This window comes from Rhinatrema bivittatum, chromosome 19 (genome assembly GCF_901001135.1).
Source record: "Rhinatrema bivittatum chromosome 19, aRhiBiv1.1, whole genome shotgun sequence".
In the NCBI taxonomy this organism is placed as follows: Eukaryota; Metazoa; Chordata; class Amphibia; order Gymnophiona; family Rhinatrematidae; genus Rhinatrema; species Rhinatrema bivittatum.
The window spans coordinates 30,526,140-30,545,148 of NC_042633.1; the positions used below are offsets into that span (position 1 = coordinate 30,526,140).

Below are 19,009 nucleotides of genomic sequence, written 5' to 3' on the forward strand. Positions count from 1 at the left end.
CACGTCTCCTCACTAAGGGTCTGATTTACAGACTTTTTCCACCCCCCTCCCCCCCCCATTCTATGTCTATGGGAAAAAAAAGTTAATAAATCAAGCCAGAAATGTGTAATGACTGCAGTAAAGGTGATATTGCTAGATGATTTATCATCACTTTTCCTAAACATAGACCATGTAGATCCTTCTGGTAACTTGGTACTGAGGTCTAGCAAAGTCAGCTGACACTGCAGCATGCAATGTTACAGCCCAGGCTGGGCCAGAAAAAGGAATCACAGAAAAATGAATCTTAACCAGATAGGCTCCCAACTTGATTGTATAGATCCAGTGTGGTTACTATATTGCATCAAGACCATTTGCTGGTTCCATGGAAGGTAGTTGTAACAGCTTTCACCTCTAATCTGAAGCATCTCCGGCATCATGCTGCATCCAAAAAACATGGCAGACTTGCTGTAGCCCTGGATTTCCTTTATAAGTCCGCCAGCCAAGACTTCCTGTGGCACTGGCTTATGATATCATATCCTGCATGAGTATATAAGGAAGTCCCTTGCAACCAGTCAATGCCTCAGCAACAGGTCTTCCTGCTCTGCAGTGCATGTTGCTACTCCATTGTTCCTGATCCCATTTGTGCTTCACTCCTGATCCTGGGTGCCTCCTGTGTTCCTGCTTCTGTCTGTGTCTCCTGCTCCTGCCCTTGCCTTGCTCTTTCCTGCCTCTTCTCCTTGCCTTGACCCTAGCTTCTCCTTGGACTGACCTCTCATGCTTTGACTCTAGCATGGACCTTGACCGTACTTGTGTGCTTTTTGCCCTGCCCTCTGCCTGAATGTTGGCTGTGCTTGTCTTCCTCCTGTCCTACCTACAGCCTTCTCCTTGGCTTCAGTCTGTTTTCTACGGGACCTTCGCTATATCCTTCCAGCCCCAGGATCCCAAGGGATCAACCTGCGGGGAATGGGGCTGGTATAGATGAAATCCAGATCTTGTCCCAGTTCGAGCATGTTCACCTGCTGTTGGCAAGGGCCTAGCAGGTTTGCCTGTCAGGCTGCATCAACTACGCCACAGCCATGGGCTCATACTCTGACAGTGGACATGAAGCCCACAGAGCCTTGTTAGCAGCAGCTGTCATTATGTTGGCACCCTACCGTGTAAATCAATTCATGGTTAATGGAAGAAAGCCAACTCTGGAAAGGATGGTGTAACTGGACCAGGGAACTGGATCGGTTTCCCCTCTCTACTTTGTTACTTCCTGTCTCCCCAGATCCTCTCATCCCAGTCACTTCCTGAACCATCTAGAGTCTGAGCTGATCAACTGTGCCCCTTACCAAGGAGGAACTAGGGACAGCTATATTTCATGGCAAAAATAGTTATGTTGCAAAAAATATGGAAAAGAAGATGTTTGCTGGAGTTCATTTAATCCCTACTGGGCCAAACCATTAGGTGAAGGATTGACCTAGGGGTTACAGCAATGGCTTTAAATCCTACCTCTCCCACAACCACTCTGAAGTGATCTTGAGCAAGTTATCTTGTGGTTAGTTTTCAAAGGGATATAGGCAGTCAACCAGAGAGAGAGGTACCTAGACATTCCCAGGAGAAATTTGTTTTCAGCAGCATTATTTATTTATTTATTTATTTATTTATTAATTTCTATACCGGCTTTCACGACCAGAGGTTGCATCAAGTCGGTTTACATTTAACAAGTCGTGTAATAAACATAGAACTGGGGTAATTGAACTGGTGCAGAAAATAATAGTTACAATGAACAAGGAAATTACCAACTGGGATAGGAGGAAAAAAGAGAAAAGGGACAGGAATATTTACATAGTAAAACGCATTTACAGTGAATATTTACATAGTATGCAATAAAGGATCTGTGTCTAGAGGATGTCGAGCATGGCTGCCATCAATCCTCTTTTCAATCTTGCTAAAGTATATGTATTATTAGAGTTTATATGCTCTTTTAGTTGGATTGAGAAGACCTTCAGGGACATAGCAGAGCAGTTTACCTCCATTCTGGCAGCTCCATTGTTGCTTGGGAGAAGCAAGGTCTCCAGAAAGGAAACCATCACCTTGGAGTGGCAAAAAGTGATTCTGTAGTTTGAACATGCCTTCCGGGTGATGTAGTATTCTCTCTTACCAAGCATGTGGCTCCAGGTGGAATGTGCCCAGGTGGAAAGGGATAGAACTGCCATTATTATTGATGATTGATCATTAAACATGTAGATAGCTGGGTGGCTTTTGGGCATTAGGATTGTTTGGTAGCTTTCCTGCCTGGTACAAATGCAGCAGACCTCATGCATCACATAACAGAATTTTAGAGAGTTCTGGGGAGGATCCGACTGTCATGGTGCATGTGGATACTAATGACATAGGAAAGTGCAGGAGGGAGATTCTGGTATCCAAATGAAGGTTTTTAGATAGGTGATTGAAATCCAGAACCTTCAAGGTATCATTCTCAGAAATACTTCCAGTTCCATGCACAGTACTCCAGAAGGGGAAAAAGGATAACCAATTGGACATTGTGATACCAAGGTACAAAATATATAAAAATGACTGGATAGATTGAATTGAGGGTGGGGTGGCACTATATGTTAAGAATGACACAGTGAAGTTGGATAAAAATTCAACTGGAAGCAAACTGCACTCTGGAATCTCTATGGATAGAAATTCCATACAAAATGGGGAAGAGTATAACAGTAGGAGTATACTATCATCTGTCTAACTAGGATGGTGAAACAGACTGCGAAATGCTATTAGAGATTAGACAGGATAATGTATTTGTCAGCACAATAACAAAGGGGATTTTATTTACTCTGGTATTGACTGGATGAACATCTCATCAGGACATGCAGATGAGGAAACATTTTTAGATGCCATAAATGCTTGCTTCATGGAGCTTCATGTTCTGAAAACAACCAGAGGGGATATAGACAATTCTCAGTGGATTGCAGGACCTGATGCAAGAGGCAATAGTGGTGAGGCCACTTGGCAATAGTGATCATAATGCAGTCAAATTTGATATAATCACCAAAAAGAAAATATTACTGCAGTTTTACTTAATATTATTAAACTTTAAAAAAGGAGCATATGATAAAAGTAATCCCAAAGAGACTAAAAAGGGGAAGTTGCAAAGGCTAAAAATTTGCATGTGTGATGGAGATTGTTAAAAAATACCATCTTGGAAGCCCAGATAAAATATATTCTATGCATTAGTTTACAAACAAATGGCAATGTAAACTAAAGAGTGACATTTTCGTTTTCCCTTTGTTACATCCAAAATGAATCCAAGATGGCCCCGAATGTCATTTGCACCTGCCTATAGCACCTGAAAAGTGGAATATGAATTCAATACATAAATACATGTGTATTCATTTCAGAAAATAGTGCACTCTGGGATAGATTTTAAAAGGTGCGGGCGCTTCCCGGTGCGCACACATGGACATGCTGATTTTATAACATGCGCGCACATGTTATAAAATCCAGGGCCTGAGCGCACATGCACGCCGGATTTTATAATCGGCGCGCTCGGGGGGGCCCTAATTTTATAAAGGTACATGTGGCGACGAGATCGGGCCTCTCCCAGTTCCCTCCCAGTCCGCCCCTCCCTGCCCCCCTGGACAGCCCCACCCCTTTTTCTGAGCCCGGCCCTTATTCACGTACCAGGGTTTTCGCCCGGAGCGCATAAGGCCCGGGATTTACGTGCAGAGGTTTAAACATTTACCGTCAATTTGCAAATTTCACGCACACTTTTTCCAAACCAACTAAAACAAAATTAAACAAAGAAAAAAACCCTCCCTACCCCAAAATAAAATTTGGGCCTAAAACAGCCTGAAAACAAAAGAACTGAACTGAAAATTTCAGTCACCCATAGCCCAAAGGGCTGTACCAAAAGAACCCCCAGGCTCAGTCCTCGTAAAATGACTTTTACCCAAAGAACAAGGAGGTGCTCCGGGGAGGGTGGAGTGGCGCAGAGTCGGGATTTACCCACGTACTTTTCTATTTTCAAAAGTATGTATGAAAATTACATCACACGGGCAGCACCTTCTGAAAAGCAGCTGCAGCCTTGTGGGACTTTACACACACGTACGGTTGCTTTGAAAATATTCGGTAACGTGTGCATTTGCAAAGCCCATGCAGACTTTAACCACGATCCGGGCTTCTCGAAAATTTCTTTCAAAAGTTCAAGCCAATAGGAAGGCCATCATGCTGTGTGCTGTGGTGCGGGGCTCTGAGTTCAAATCCTTCCATTTGTCAGAGACAATTGGACGTTAGTCCTTTGAGGACGTGGTGCGTGCTTAGGTTCAGGGATGCAAGGACAGAGGACAATAGCTGGGGGGAAGGGAAATGGACAATGATACTGAAGAGGACAAGAGTTAAAGACAAACACAACAACATAGCAAATGGCGACTGAAAAGCCCGGTCTGTTCAGTTGTGATTCTTGCACTTTGGTCAGTAGGGTTGCCTCAGCAGGGTTAATTACAAGTCCCTCTGTCATTTGGGATTAAGTTAATGTATACTTGCTGCTCTGCCTATGTCTATTTTGCTCCATGTTTGTGGCACACGGTTCCATTAGACGTCCATTCCGTCCCCAATGTTTGGCTTATAGAAAGAAAGACTACGGGCCTGGTTGTTTAAGCAAACTTTCCCAGGGTAACAATGTTTTTGTTTTGCTTAAGATATGCTGCTGTCGTGGGTCATCTTTTAGTGCTGAATTGTTTCTTCTATTAGTTTTGTACAATTACTCTTTATGTACGTGCATAGTTTTGTATTATTGTTTTTATATTATTCATGGTAAACTCCTTAGATACTGGGAAGTGGGGTATCAAATTTGGCAGTAAACTAAAATTCCCATACTCAACCCAACACCAGCTCCCTCCCCCCATGTCTTTCACCTGTAATTTCAATCCCTTTCTGACCACTGCCCTCCGTATCAGGATCAAACCCTGAGGTGCTCCAGAAATCACTTTTCACTCCTCTGTTGCTCAACTAGTCGATCCAATTCTCCACCTTGGGATCTACTCCCGGCTGCATATTTCATGAACTTCCTATGTGGACAGTTGGTCCACATAGGAAGCTATCGTTAACTGTTCCTATGTGGAACAGTTAACGATAGCTTTGCCATGGACAGGCCTGGTGGCTCATGAGCAGCTGGGGCCTTGCGAATCACTCAAGCGGTGATACCTAATGACACGAACAGAGCTGGGAAAACATGGCAGTTGCCTAGACCGCCAACATTTTAGGAGGGGATAACATCTAAGCAGCACAAGGCCCGGACGGGTGCTGGGCCAGATCCAGTACCAAAGAAGGGAGCGCTACGTTGGAATTGCTGTCAACAGGAAAATTCCGGGTGGGAGGTGTGTGAGCAAAGGTTAGCCTAGGGCGCCAAATACTCTTGCACCAGCCCTGGATCCGACGAGCTACAGATAAAAGAGGGGGAAATATTCCTGGGTAGTGGTGCCAGGATCCTAGTCCAGGTTCCAATTAAGCTGGAGGCCCAAAAGAGCGGGCGGAAGTGGAGGTGCCACATCTAGCACACACCCTGATCGAATTCTGTCAGATTTGTTTGACGTGATCGGTCTCTGGTAAAGACCATGGGGCTTCAGATCCTACCACCCACTAGTCTGGCGATAGTTCATTATCCTGACCTTCAGTGGAGCTTTCGTTAATTTTCTTACCACCCAGAAAGGTTTCCAGCCCCTGCTCTGCTACCACTTTAAGAAGAGGGGACCACATCCGTCCTTCACCCTAATAAAAGTCTTCATCATAATACCAACTTGTATATTTACTTTTCCATGCAATAAGATGGAGCTCTTAAAGACTGTGAATTACCTCTCGTAGGACTTCGGGTTATTATAGTCCTGTGTTTTGAGTAATGTATACTTAGTCTAGGTACACAAAGTTTAAATTAAGGAGATGAGAGGCCAGAAGGTAACACTGTAGAGTTGAGTTTTACTCTCTGAACATAATTCTTTGGGGTCTAAATCTCCCAATGGCTCCCGACAAACATTTATATCATTCTCTGCAACATCAGCTGTATCCAGACCCAGCAAGAGAGGTGCTTGTGTGCTCCTGGGCTATGTAAGTGACATCATTCATACAGGAATTAGTCACCACCAACTGTCGAGTAATCGTGGAAGCTTCTTGTTCTCTATTCGGTGAGGTATGTGATTACTTTGTTATCCAGTCAGAGTAGTTATGGAAAACATGGGGTCCACTATCATTGCATTGCTAAGGTCAAGGATATCATGACTGGTCTGAGAGGTTAATACTTTATTTTCCCTGTCTTACACCTGTATTTATTATTCATTAATTCTCATTGATAAAGTTTAAAATCAAGAATTTCTGCTCACTCTGAGTTAAACTGGAGGGTTTTCCTTTCACTTATAAATCAGGATTATTAAGCCTACTTTTGCATGTTTTCCCTCCCGTCACAGCATTAAGGCTCTGCCTAGTTCCTCTGGTTCATAGGACCTCCTCACGATCCTTCCAGTTCACTTGAGTCTGGCCAGCCCCACAGCCTCCTTCCTCACCTTCTCCGTTTGCCTCTGCAAACATTCTCACAGTTAAAGTTGCCAAGGCTCAGCTGTCTGGTGACTAACTTATGGAACTCTCTGGACACAGACCAACAGCTTCGCTTTCTTTGTGACCTTGAGATCAGCGACTTTTTCTCCAGGTTTCTGGTTCTCACTCTGCCACAGATGTTTAGTGCAGCGCTGGAACTATGCTGGCTGCCTGTGCAGCATTCTGCCGCTGACTCTGTGGATGTCCGTGGGTGAATCATCTCATCTGATAGCATTTTCTGCCTATTGCAGCTCTGCTTCTGACTGACTGATTTGTCCAAGGTCACACATAAAATCTCCCACCTCCATTCTCTCTTCAAATGGAGTGTGTGCTGTTCCCCTAAGCTTCCTTTCTTTCACTCCAGTGTTCATCTTTTTCCATCTAAAGTGATATTGCTCAGTAAAATCCTTTGCTCTGGGTGGGATTGGGGTTGCTTGTGTGTGTGTTAGCAGTGGATCTGTTGGTTTTAATTTACAAGGACTCCATTTTTTTTTTTATCTTGGTATTGCAGTGCGTGTCAGTCTATAGAGGAAAGAAAGATACTTAAGGAAAGCATTTCTTTGCATAGTGTAGCATGAACCTATGGCTCTCATTGTCCCTGGACATGGCGAAGGCAAATAGCATGATATGTTTGGAAAAAGGATCACATTAAATTATGGGAGAGAGATTGATCACAGTTTATTTGATGTGGCAACGAGGGAGGTCACCCCTGACTCAATGTGTCCCTAAACCATGATTGCTGGGAATTGGGAGGGCATGATGGGATTGGCAACACCATGCACTAGCACTACACCTCCTCTGAGCATTGGCTGTGTGCTGCTGAGAGAGACAGATCTTTATTTGACTACTTATTACTCACATTTTTCCACCAGCACCCAGGACAAGCTACACTATAAAAGCAAAAGAATTACCAAAAAAATCCCATACATCAATATTGTATTTATATTCTACTTACATGCAGGTACGTCCCTATCCCCAGAGGGCGTACAATCGAAGGAGGTAATTTTAAAAGGAGTTACGTGCATAAATGTAACATACTATCATAAGTGCACTTCCACGAGAATATCCTATGGACAATTCAATGGCAGATAGTGTAGCAATTTTCAAAAGGGCATTTCCATGGGTAAAACCCAATTTTAAGCGTGGAAATGCTTTTGAAAATCAGGCCCTAAGTTTGTACCCGAGGCAACGGAGGGTAAGTGACTTGCCCAAGGTCTCCCTGGTTTGTAGCCCGCTGTGCTAACTACTAGGCTACTCCATATTACAATGTTACTACACATTATGTAAGTAAATCAGGAATAGTCTGATCAACTTATCATAAAATGTACTATACTCCTGCCCCGGTGTTGTACCTCGATGAAAGAAAAACTCTTAAGAGGGTTTCCAGCTGGCTCCAGTCTTTCATGTCAGGCCGACTCAGTCCTGGTTTACCCTATTGACTAACATGGGTTTGTAATTGGGAATGAAACCAGCACGGGGCCAGTCGGCAGACCTCATTCTTAAGACACACTCATTGGTTTTTTTTTCATTCCTCTCACTGATCTGTCGTAAATTATCCTAGATATTGTCCTCCCAGTTTTGACCTGAGTTAACATTAACAGCCGTGGAATAGAACTTGATATACTGCCGAGGCCGGTTTCAGATCAGTAACAGCTCCCAAACCCTCAGTGAAGGAGAAATAGAAGCAGCAAGCTTTGAGGGACCCACACACAGAGAACCTTCTGGATGTAGTCCTTCCTCCTGGGCATTGGAGTGAGATTATACCACAGAGCAGTGCCACGTAGAATGCCCAGCTCAGGTCCATCTTTCCTCATAGAGTCTATTGAAATAGCTTGGTTTTTTTTTTAAATGGAAGCGTTAGCTGCTAATTTTCACCTAAAGAGTTTTTCTCCTTTTCCTTCGGCATTTCAGAAACCACATTGCTTGCCTGTTGGAGCCCTCTTTCAACAGACTTCAGATTCAGGGAACATGTTCAGGAAACATGACAGTTTTGCATGTGCTGCCAAAGTAATATAAAAGAATGATTAAAAGAAAAGAGTACGAAAAAATGATCACAAGTCAAGAACAGTTACCATGTCCCCTAGGACAGTGAAAACGTTTCCTTCCCTCTGCCCCCATCCCCACCGTCCAGCTTCACCTTCAGTCTTTCTACTGCCAAGAGAGTATTATATATTTAATCCCTGAGCATGCCGTTTCCTTTCAATGTCTAGAAACGCTTAGCAACTTCTCCATGACTCGGTGATAAATCCAAGCTCAACCGAGCCAGTTATCTTACGTTTGTCTGCTGCACCCCCTCTCTGTCCTGCAGAAATACAATTCAGCAAACATGATAGCTAAGGGGAACCCTTTTAAGGCATCTGTAACCTAGAATCAGTGCGGCAACCAACTAATGGAGTTAGAGGAAACGTTATTTGACAGCTGTAGTAGACGGAGAAGAGTTGAAAATGACACGTTGACGAAGGACTTATGATAGCTTTGGCTGCTTGACTAAAGAAATCATTGGCATAGGTGGGCAAAACCAGGGGGGGGATGGGACGACACACATCATCTTTTAGTTGTATTGCGGGAATTTGCCATTTCTTTCTGACTGGCTGCTGAGTCTCTCCCTTGCCTCACTTCTTGGGCTAGGAATGACGACGTCCACGCCTGCTGCTTCCTGCCTTCATTTACGTCATGATTCTTTCACCCCAACCATCACCTGCTGCTCCTCCACCCCTGGCAGTAATGAGGAGACAACATCAATCCACCCCCACCCCCCCCAAACGATCTAATTCCATCCCTCGGACTGTAAGCAATGAAAAGAGAAAACGTTAGATGGTGAACTTTTAAACAGGAGCGTGGGCGCACATGCGCACGCATTCGTCGGCCTGCGCTCACATGTGGATGCGCCCAAATGCCGCTTCTTCTGCCGATGCCATTACCAATTTTCCCAGTTCACCCAGGTAAGGGATAGGACTTCCAACCTCCCCCCCCCACCCCCCCCTCCCAGTTTAATAGCCTTCCTTCTCTCCTGTTAGCCCCAACCTTTAAAATCCCACTGATCTACCTAGAATATTGTGTTTTACAACTTACACGTCATCCAGAGCAGACGTTAACGTTACGCGGCAGGGGACCCCGGCATGTGGCCTGTGCGCGTAAGTATCTTGAAGTTGAAATCCGGGAATGTCCAAACCCCGGAGCTTTTCATTTCCGCGTGCAGCGAGAAACGTGTGCTTTTGAAATCCGCTTGGCGCGCGCCGGCCCCGTTTGTGCGCGTCTCCTGGTTTCGACGCGTGCTGGGGGTTTTGAAATTCACCTGTGAAGTTTTTTAAGATTTGATTTTTAAAAGCCTTTCCATATGTTTTGTAACGTCAATGCCTGGCCATTTTTTTAAATGTATGTTGTGGTGGCGCGTGAGCGAGGCTGCTGTATATGAATGCAGGTGTAAGTGGGTGAGCAGCTGGCGTTCATGAGAGGTAGGGGCACATGTGGCCAGTGAGTGTGCTTGGAACGTGCAGTGTGTGTACCAGAGTCTGGCATTTGCCTCTTTAAACGTGAGGATAAAGGGCTCTGAAACAAGCCCTTTTCCAATCCCATTTTTTGAAAGTTTCTTCCCATGCCACTATAACGGAATAAAGTAGAAGGAGCCAAGGTGGCATGGCCCAGCTCCCATGGTTTTATGCCCATTTATTTATAATGGGAGTTATGGGGCAGTAGGAGAAGCTCCCAAAGGTTACTCTGGCACTGAGCAGGAGTAAAGATCTAGAGCGTGGACTCTAGGAGGAAACTAAATGCTGCTTAACCCCGGAGGGTCTAGGCCAGAGAATTTTACTGGAACATCTCTTAGACCTGTGCACCTTGAGTTTGTCTTTTCTGTCCAGACTGAATGCATTTTTTTGCCCTGAATTTCCCTCAAATTAAAGATTTCATGACAGTTAATATTGGGCAAAATATTAGAACACTTAGAGCCATTGACCAACTGAAGGCCCAAAATGCCAGTATGAGGAGCATGTGAATTGAGTCCTTTGTCCACATCCAGTCACTGAAATGCTCCATTGTGGGGATCCGGTTCCTTACGGCCAGTAACTCTATAGTGCTGCAGTCTGCCGCAGTACTATAATTATATATCGTTTAACTGTAGCCAGCAGAAGGACTCCAAAGACTGTCCCCGTTGCATGTGCCAGACCCTAACTGTTCACCTTTGTCATTCTAGATACATCTACTGGTGGTATGGGAGCCAGCAACAAGACTAGTGTGACAGAATTCATTATCACGGGCTTTCCAGGCATTCAGCACATCCGGCCACTGCTCTTTGTTCTCCTGCTTCTAACATACCTCCTCATCATCACTGGGAATGTGCTTATTTTTCTGGTAATCCAGCTCCAGCCACGACTCCATGCCCCCATGTACTTTTTCATCAGCATGCTGTCCTTCCTGGAACTCTGGTACACGGCAGTCACCATCCCCAAAATGCTTTCCAATTTACTGGATGCAAGAAGAAGCATTTCTTTCATGGGTTGCCTCTTGCAGACCTATTTCTTCCATGCTCTGGGAATCACTGAAGTCTTCTTGCTCACATCAATGTCATATGACCGCTACTTGGCCATCTGCACTCCCTTGAATTATCCGACCATCATGACATCCAAATTTGGTATCCAGTTAGTTGCTGGCTCTTGGCTTTGTGGGTTTCTCTACCCATTGCCTGAGATCCTTTTGATTTCCCGTTTAACTTTCTGTGGTTCCAATGTCATTGATCACATTTTCTGTGACTTACCGCCCCTGCTGAGCTTAGCCTGTACAGATACTTCATTGAATCTCCTCATTGACTTTATATTGAACATCTGTGTAGTGTCAGGACCCCTTCTACTCATAGTGCTCTCTTATATCAAGATTATCCGTGCTGTGTTAAGGATCCAGTCTTCAGAAGGCCGGAAGAAGGCCTTCTCTACTTGTGCCACTCACCTTATTGTCGTGGCGATGTTCTTGGGCACTCCAGGTTTCATGTACATCCGGCTGACCAAAACATACTCTTTGGCCTATGATAGAATGCTCTCAGTCATCTACTCTGTCATAACACCCCTTCTGAATCCAGTAATCTACAGTCTGAGAAACAAGGAGATAAGAGACTCTATATGGAAGATGGTGACAGGAAAACATTTATTCTCCTGACAGGGCGTGGCTTGTACATTTTCCATCTTACTGTTTTGATTCAGCTAAGTGGACCGACTAAACATTATATCTAAGATTAAAAATTACCTTCAGCTTAGGAAGTAATTTTGTGCACTCTGTAAAAGTGAATTGCCTCTTATTTATTCTGTAGTCATGTGCCATTTGTAAAAGAGAATAGCCTTCTACGCAGTTGAGGAAGGGTGTAGATTTTTCTAGTCAGCCAATCATTGTTGAGAGTAGCATAGAGTGAGGATAAGCAAAAGACTCCTCACAAGGATGATAACTTTAAAACAAGTGTGTTTGCTCATATACTCGGCTATGTAGATGCACGAGCATATGCGCTTGTATTTTATATTGTCCGAGCAAGTGTGCTCACATTTTATAAAATATGACTATTTGCACGTGTTCTGGGTTCAGACTATGCACACTGGCATTCTGTCCAGGGGCTCTGACCTGGGGGGTTAATCTCACTGGGGTCTACCTGCTGGGCTTGTCACCTGCCTGCATACCAGACTCCTTGGGGGCTAACCCAGTATAAACACATACAACTGGGGGCTTAAACCCAGGAGCTTATTCCCCGCAGAAATAGCCACACGCAATCTTTGACTTAGTACATCGAGGTTCCAGTTATTTAGGAAAGTAAGTTTATTTGAGCAATAAGAGGCTAGAACATATAAAATCAGGTCATACAGAAGAACTAGTTGCAGATAACAACTGTTACATATAAATAAAGCTTACATGTTTCCAAAGGATCAGTCTGTGTTATCATGCTTATTTATTTATTTATTTATTTATTTATTTAGTAGTTTTTATATAGCGGTGTTCGATACATATCACATCACATCGATTTACATTTAAACAAAATATGCAGGAAAACATACATTTCCTTTGTCAAATACATTAAACATTTGTAATAATGGAGATGGTTAACAAGGGATAGAAACTCGGTATAACAAAAACAATAAATAAATAAATAAATAAATAAATAACAAGGGGATCGGTTAACACTACGGCATGCACGAAGGGGGGTGCCCCTTTGTCGCGCGACGCCCGGTGTTCTGGCGCCGTTAATGTCCGTCTCAGTTTTCAGTGACGTGGGGGGGGGGGGGGGGGGGCGTGTCACCCGATCAAATCCAGCACATTGCCCCTCCCCTCTCAGACCGCGATGGTTTCCCTTTACCTCAGTTTTGCTTCTTTTATCTTTTTTTCACATCACTGTTTTTATTTTAGGGAGCCTGGTGGTGAGGCTGGGTGGCTTCCATGTTCGCGGCCGCCCGGTGTTCTGGCGCCGTTAACGTCCGTCTCAGTCTTCAGTGACGTCGGGGGGGGGGGGGCGTATGTTTGGAAGCACTTTCTCTCTCTCTCTCTAGTTGTTATATCAATGATACAGCCCAAGAAGAGCAGGAAAAAGGAATCACAGAGAAATTCATCTTATTGAGCCACCTAGACTAGATTTGCACAATCAAGTTGTCAGCCCATGTGGCTCGCACCTTTCCACAAGTTACTTGCTGGTTCAATGGAAAATAGATGTGAAGCCCCCACAGTCCTGTTAGCAGCAGCTATCGCTATGTTGGCACACTACAGAACAAAGCAATGAAAGAAAGCCCATCCAGGAAAGAATGGTGTAACTGGTAGAAGCGGCATTTGCGTGCACAGGCGTGCATCTACTTAAAATTGTGGGCACATGTGCATGCCTACAGCCTATTTTATACCAGGCGTACATATATGCACATATGTTATAAAATGGCCACGTCTCTGGGTGGGAGCTGGCAAACGCACCCACGTGTGTCCATGCAGCTGTTTAAAAGTTACTGTCATTATGCGCACTTTGGCAGGAATAGTGCAGGAATCACGAGTGGATGACATCATCCGCCTTTGGACATTTAAACCCACTCATCCCAGGACGCTTTGCCTCGGCAACAGGTCTCCTGATGGATCTGCTCCTCAGTGCGTGTGGCTTGTCCTTGCATTGCCTACCCTTGTTCCTGGTTCCTTGTGTCCCATTCTCCCGCTGTACCTTTGTGTCCTGGTACTCAATGTTCTGATCTGTCCCTGCTCCTTGCCTTATCTTGCCCTGTCTCGACTTCCTGGTATTGACCTTGGCTTGCTCTCTGGCTCTCCTGTTTGCATTCCGGACTCGATCCACTACTTGGAACTGGATCTTCACTTATCTGCTGCCTGCCTCGATCTTTGCTCTGGATTTGGACTCTCCTCCTGCCAGTACCCCAGGGACCCTCCTAAGACCTGCAGCCAGGAACCAAGGACCTAACCTGCGTTGATGACGGTTGGTATAGGTGAAGCTCCTGTCAGTCCTATATGGAGTAAGACCGCCAGCTGTCTGTGTGGGCATATGGACTTGCTTGTCCGACAACGCCAGCCACACCACAGCTCAAGGGTCCTCATCCCTAACAACCTGAGAGTCCTTTGCCTCTTGCTCCATCATTCACTCCCTTCCCAGGCAGCAGTGTGCACGGAAAGGGAGAGAAGGGGTGAAGCTAGAATGGACAGAGTACAAAGAAGATGAGTGGAAAAACGAGTCTACTTCCAATTCAACTCTTCTGCTTCTATCATTCCCTCCCCGCTCCACCCACCAACCTTCCCATCAGCCTCCCTCTACCCCTGCCACTGAAAGTGCTTCCTTTGCCAGATGCTTGTTAATAGAACTGAATAATGGGGCACTCACTGTATTTGTTTTGAGATTTATGCTGGATCTGGATGGAAACCAGACATGCTTGTGTCCCTGAAGGACCAAACCTGCAGACCTCTGATTTGAGGTAACCAGTCTTGGAAGTAAAAGACTCTATAACTGAACTCCAATAGCTTAAGCCTTTCGAACCTGTAGGTAAAATTCTCTGTATTCAAATGCAATTTGGATGTCTGGCTATGATCAGCCACCGCCACTTAGGCGGATGAGTCACTTATCTGATAGGTTGTGGGCGGGCAGGGAGTGGATTGGGGAGGAACAAGTTATTTAGTTATTTAAAAGTATTTATTACTCACCCTTCCAAATGAAGTTTGGGGCAAGATATAATAACTCACAGGCCGACGGAGCGCACTGTTAGCCTGCTCTTGGACGCGCGTTTTCCCTTACCCCTTATTCAGTAAGGGGAGGAAAACGCGCGTCCAACCCGCATTTGCATGTTGAGGGCACTATTAGATATGCGCGTGGGATACAGTAAGTAAAATGTGCAGCCAAGCCGCACATTTTACTCTAAGAAATTTCTAAGGTAGGCGCTAGTTTCTGCTGGCACCCTCCGACTTAATATCATAGCGATATTAAGTCAGAGGTCCTGAAGGGGAAAAAAAAAGTTAAAAAAAATTAAAATGGGTCGGTGGCTGTCGGGCCGAAAACCGGACACTCAATTTTGCCGGCATCCGGTTTCCGAGCCCGTGGCTGTCAGCGGGTTTGAGAACCGACGCCGGCAAAATTGAGCGGCGGCTGTCAAACCCGCTGACAGCCGCCGCTCCAGGCTAAAAGGAGGCGCTAGGAATGCGCTAGTGTCCCTAGCGCCTCCTTTTGCCTGTTTCTACCGCACCACCTCATTTGCATACTGTATCGCGCACACCGGCGAGTGGCCGGTGCGCGCGCCGGGAGAGCGGGAGTTCGTCCGCTCTCCCGCGTTTTTACTGAATCGGCCTGTTAGCTGGCTAAGTAGCAATATTCATACTTATCTGGTTCATAGCAGGTCTCAACTTAGCCGGATAATAGAAAAGTCTTATCCGGCTAACTTACACGGATGTTAAGCTTTGAATCCTGGCCCCAGTGTGCACTTCCAAAAAAAATAAAAACTATATTTTGGGTGGGGGGGGGGGGGGGGGGGCGTTGTGGCCATATTTGATTTGAAGAAATGAAAGTCAAATAACCATTTGACGGTTTGGATTACCAATCGTTTTTAAACAAATGCACATCCCTGCTGTTTCTGAGGGCCAATCCCTTGCGCTACCCAACCCTCCTGGTGAAATGAATGAATCCTTGTGCCATCCCACAAGAATCCCGTCCCAGTAGTAAAAGGCTCTGCAACTTGTGCCCTTCCTTTAAGCCATCCCATTATAGAAGTGAAAGGCTCATGTCAACACCCTGAACCAGCCAGTCCGAGAAGTGGCAGGGTGCTTCCCCTGAGTCGGCCAACCGTAGAGATGAAAGTCTCTGTATCCTTCCGCAAGGGCCGTAAACAATTAAATCCTAGAGGCGAAAGGACCCCTGCACCTCTGGGCATATCTCAAGCCATCCAGTCTTCTTAACATTTCCCTTCAATCTTTGGAACCTGGCATGGTAACTATTAATCAGGCACGTGTGCACGTTCAGCGGCCCGTGGCCATTTTATAACATGCGCGCGTGTATATGCACGTATGTTATAAAATAGCCTGACCGCACGCACATGCGGCAGCAATTTTAAGTGGACGCGAAAGACCGCTTTTACCGCATACGTGGGGGCATTTTAAAAGACACGCGTGCCGACGCCATTCCCGGTTTTCCCAGTTCGCCCAGGGAAGGGATAGGACTTCCAAATCCCCTAGTTTAATAGCCTCCTTTCTCCCCAACCCTCAAATCCCCGCCAATCTATTAATCTTTACTTCTGCCATAGAGGATGTGTAAGTAGTAAAATAAAGTTACTCAGGCGCGCGCCGATGCACGCAAGTATTTATGCGCTAATTTCATGTTGAAATTCAGGAACACCCAGACCATGGCCACACCACACCCCTTTTTTTGGAGCTTTTCATTTGCGTGCGTAGTGGGAGATACACGTGTAGACGGGCAGCTTTTAAAATCCCCTCGGCACGCGGTTGGCCCGACTTGGGCATGTATCTCCTGGTTTTGGCATGTGCCAGGCTTTTAAAGTTCGCCTTTAAGTATTTCTATATATCAGTGGTGGATTCATTCCTTGTTGAGCACCTAAGGGTTAATCTTCCAATTTTGAAAATGAAAAAAGAAAATACAGAATCAGAAATTAGAACAAATTCTGGTTCTTCCTCACATACATCCCCAGAGGATACGTCAGGCTGTAATTATCACTGGGTCCTGTTATTATAAGCCACGTACCTAGTCATCATGTAATGATCATGGGAAGGCACCTGAGTATCTCCTTGTTTTTAGAGCAACTGGAGACTTGCAGGGGTCAGTGAAAGAATCTCTAGACAGAGAAGATATAAACCCATTGCCTCTAAAGACAGTCTTGTGACACAGTTATTCGTTTGCGACCACATTTTTTATGGTCTCTTCTTATCAGATTTCAAACTGCATTTTATGACCTTTCTCTGGCTTGTTTCCTTCGTCTCTCTCCTCTAGATCATCTCACTCTGGGTATTTGATTTTTCTTTCATTATTTCCTAGTCTCTTCTCTCTAGATTCCACTTGGGGCAAACGTTCAAAGCCGTTTACACTCATAAAACATGGGTTTATGTGCATAAATTATCTGATTTTTTTTCCCCCTTCTCTCTTATCATTAGATTTTGCTCTCTGATCTTTATTTGGTCATTTTACGGGTCGCTTATCCATCTTTGCTTTATATTTTTGTCTTCTCTTTTCTTTGTGCCTTCTGTGCTTCCCATGGAGTAGCGATGAACCCAGAGGCTTTGTGAAGGAGGGTGAGGAAATGAAACCTTTTGACTGGCTGATTTTTTTGCTGCTCACTGTTCCGGTTGGGGAATCCACGGCCCCGGGATGCAAGCTGGAGCTCCAGGAGGTGACACCCTTCTCCTTAGATGGAGACTTTGTCCTGGGGGTGATATCTGCAGCTTATACTGGTGTGGTTTACCCTGTCCTTGACTTCAAACAGACTCCTCAACTAGCACGCTGTTCAGAGTAAGGCATATTGACTGGGAAAACTATGTTTTTACTTTGATTGTAAAGATTTGGGTTTATTTGTTGGTGTAATAAGGTGGGATCTTGAGTGGAAGCCAGAGCTGGACACGTGTTGGTGTTAGTATCTTTAGATGGCCTTTCATGTGATTGTGCTTCTAGCAGTAGATATGAGCAACATGTATCACAAGAGGATCATGATTTAGGATTACTTTTCAGTAAAATTTCCAGAATTGGCAATTGCAAATCTGTTGCCTATCCATTATTTTGTTTGGTTAAGAAATCTAAAAAAACCACCAGTACCTCAGTGGAAAAAGGGAGATAAAGAGGTATATGATGGCATTGTGTGTAAGTACCCAGAGGGTAAAAGATAGGCTTATTTAAAAGCCAGTTTAACACGGATGGAACTGGTAGATGCTGAGGACAAGGGATGAAAATGATAAAAGTTCAGCTTTTTTTTTTTTAAATCAAAGCAAAACAGTTTCTTTTGCTATGCAGGTAATAATGGTCTATCCTTGGAGCCAACAGAGGCATATTCCCCAGGGGTATTTAAAAATTACTGAGACAGCCTTATAGCTACCAACAGCATTAGTTGACAGAGATGGAAAAGGACCCAAGTCAGCAATGAGTATCTGGGCACCCAGAAAGTTGCTGCAAATGATGTGAAATATTCTTTATCTACTCTAGAAATTGTAATTATGCAAATGTGATTGTTGGCAGGGTATAAATCCTTTCAGTAAATCAGCATCAGAATTAACCAAAATTGATATCCAAATATGTATAGTCTAGGCAAGAGAAGAGATGATACAGACATTGGAATGTCTCACAAGTATAAATAACATACAAAAAGCATTTTTCAGTATAAAGAAAGATCTAGAACAAGAAGTCATAATAAGAGACTCAAAAAGGGCAGACTTAGGAGTGACATCATGGTGGAAAGGATGCATGTAGAGGTACAAACAGTATTACAATTCAAGAAAGCATGAAATAAGCAGAGAGAATTCCTAAGTGAAATCAAAAGATCAGAGATGGTCTGTGTTACTGCAACCAGATATGATGGGCCTCTTGGTTTTCATCTGTCCTCATATTCGATATTTCTATGTTACTTGCAGGTCTTATCTGCCATCGCATTTCTCTGTTTTTAACTTGCATATATGAGTTTTTAAGACCACAAAGGTCCCTTCTTCATATGGCAATGGTAGATACTCCAGTTTGCCACGTAACTTGGCAATTTAGTCATCTGATTAGGTCCCTGGTAAGACCTCATTTGGAATATTGTATACAATTCTGGAGACAGTACCTTCGAAAGGATATAAACTGGTCTGAATTGGTCTGGAGGGTGGCTATCAGAATGGTTAGTGGTCTTCATTCTAAAGCACATGGGGATAGACAAAGATCTAAACATGTACACCCTGGAGGAAAGGAGAGATAAGGGAGATATGATAGAGATATTAAAATATCTCAAAGGTTTTTGTGCACTTATTTAATGACCTGTTCCATCGCATCTCACTG

The 19,009-nt window shown here is 44.5% G+C and overlaps 1 protein-coding gene across 1 annotated transcript; it reads left to right on the forward strand.

Moving 5' to 3' along the window:
• The first annotated feature begins 10,758 nt into the window (after positions 1-10,758).
• LOC115080326 (olfactory receptor 6N2-like) lies at positions 10,759-11,697 on the forward strand. The gene has a single exon (XM_029584476.1). It carries the CDS (start codon positions 10,759-10,761, stop codon positions 11,695-11,697), a length of 939 nt encoding a protein of 312 aa, XP_029440336.1.
• Positions 11,698-19,009: the final 7,312 nt, after the last annotated feature.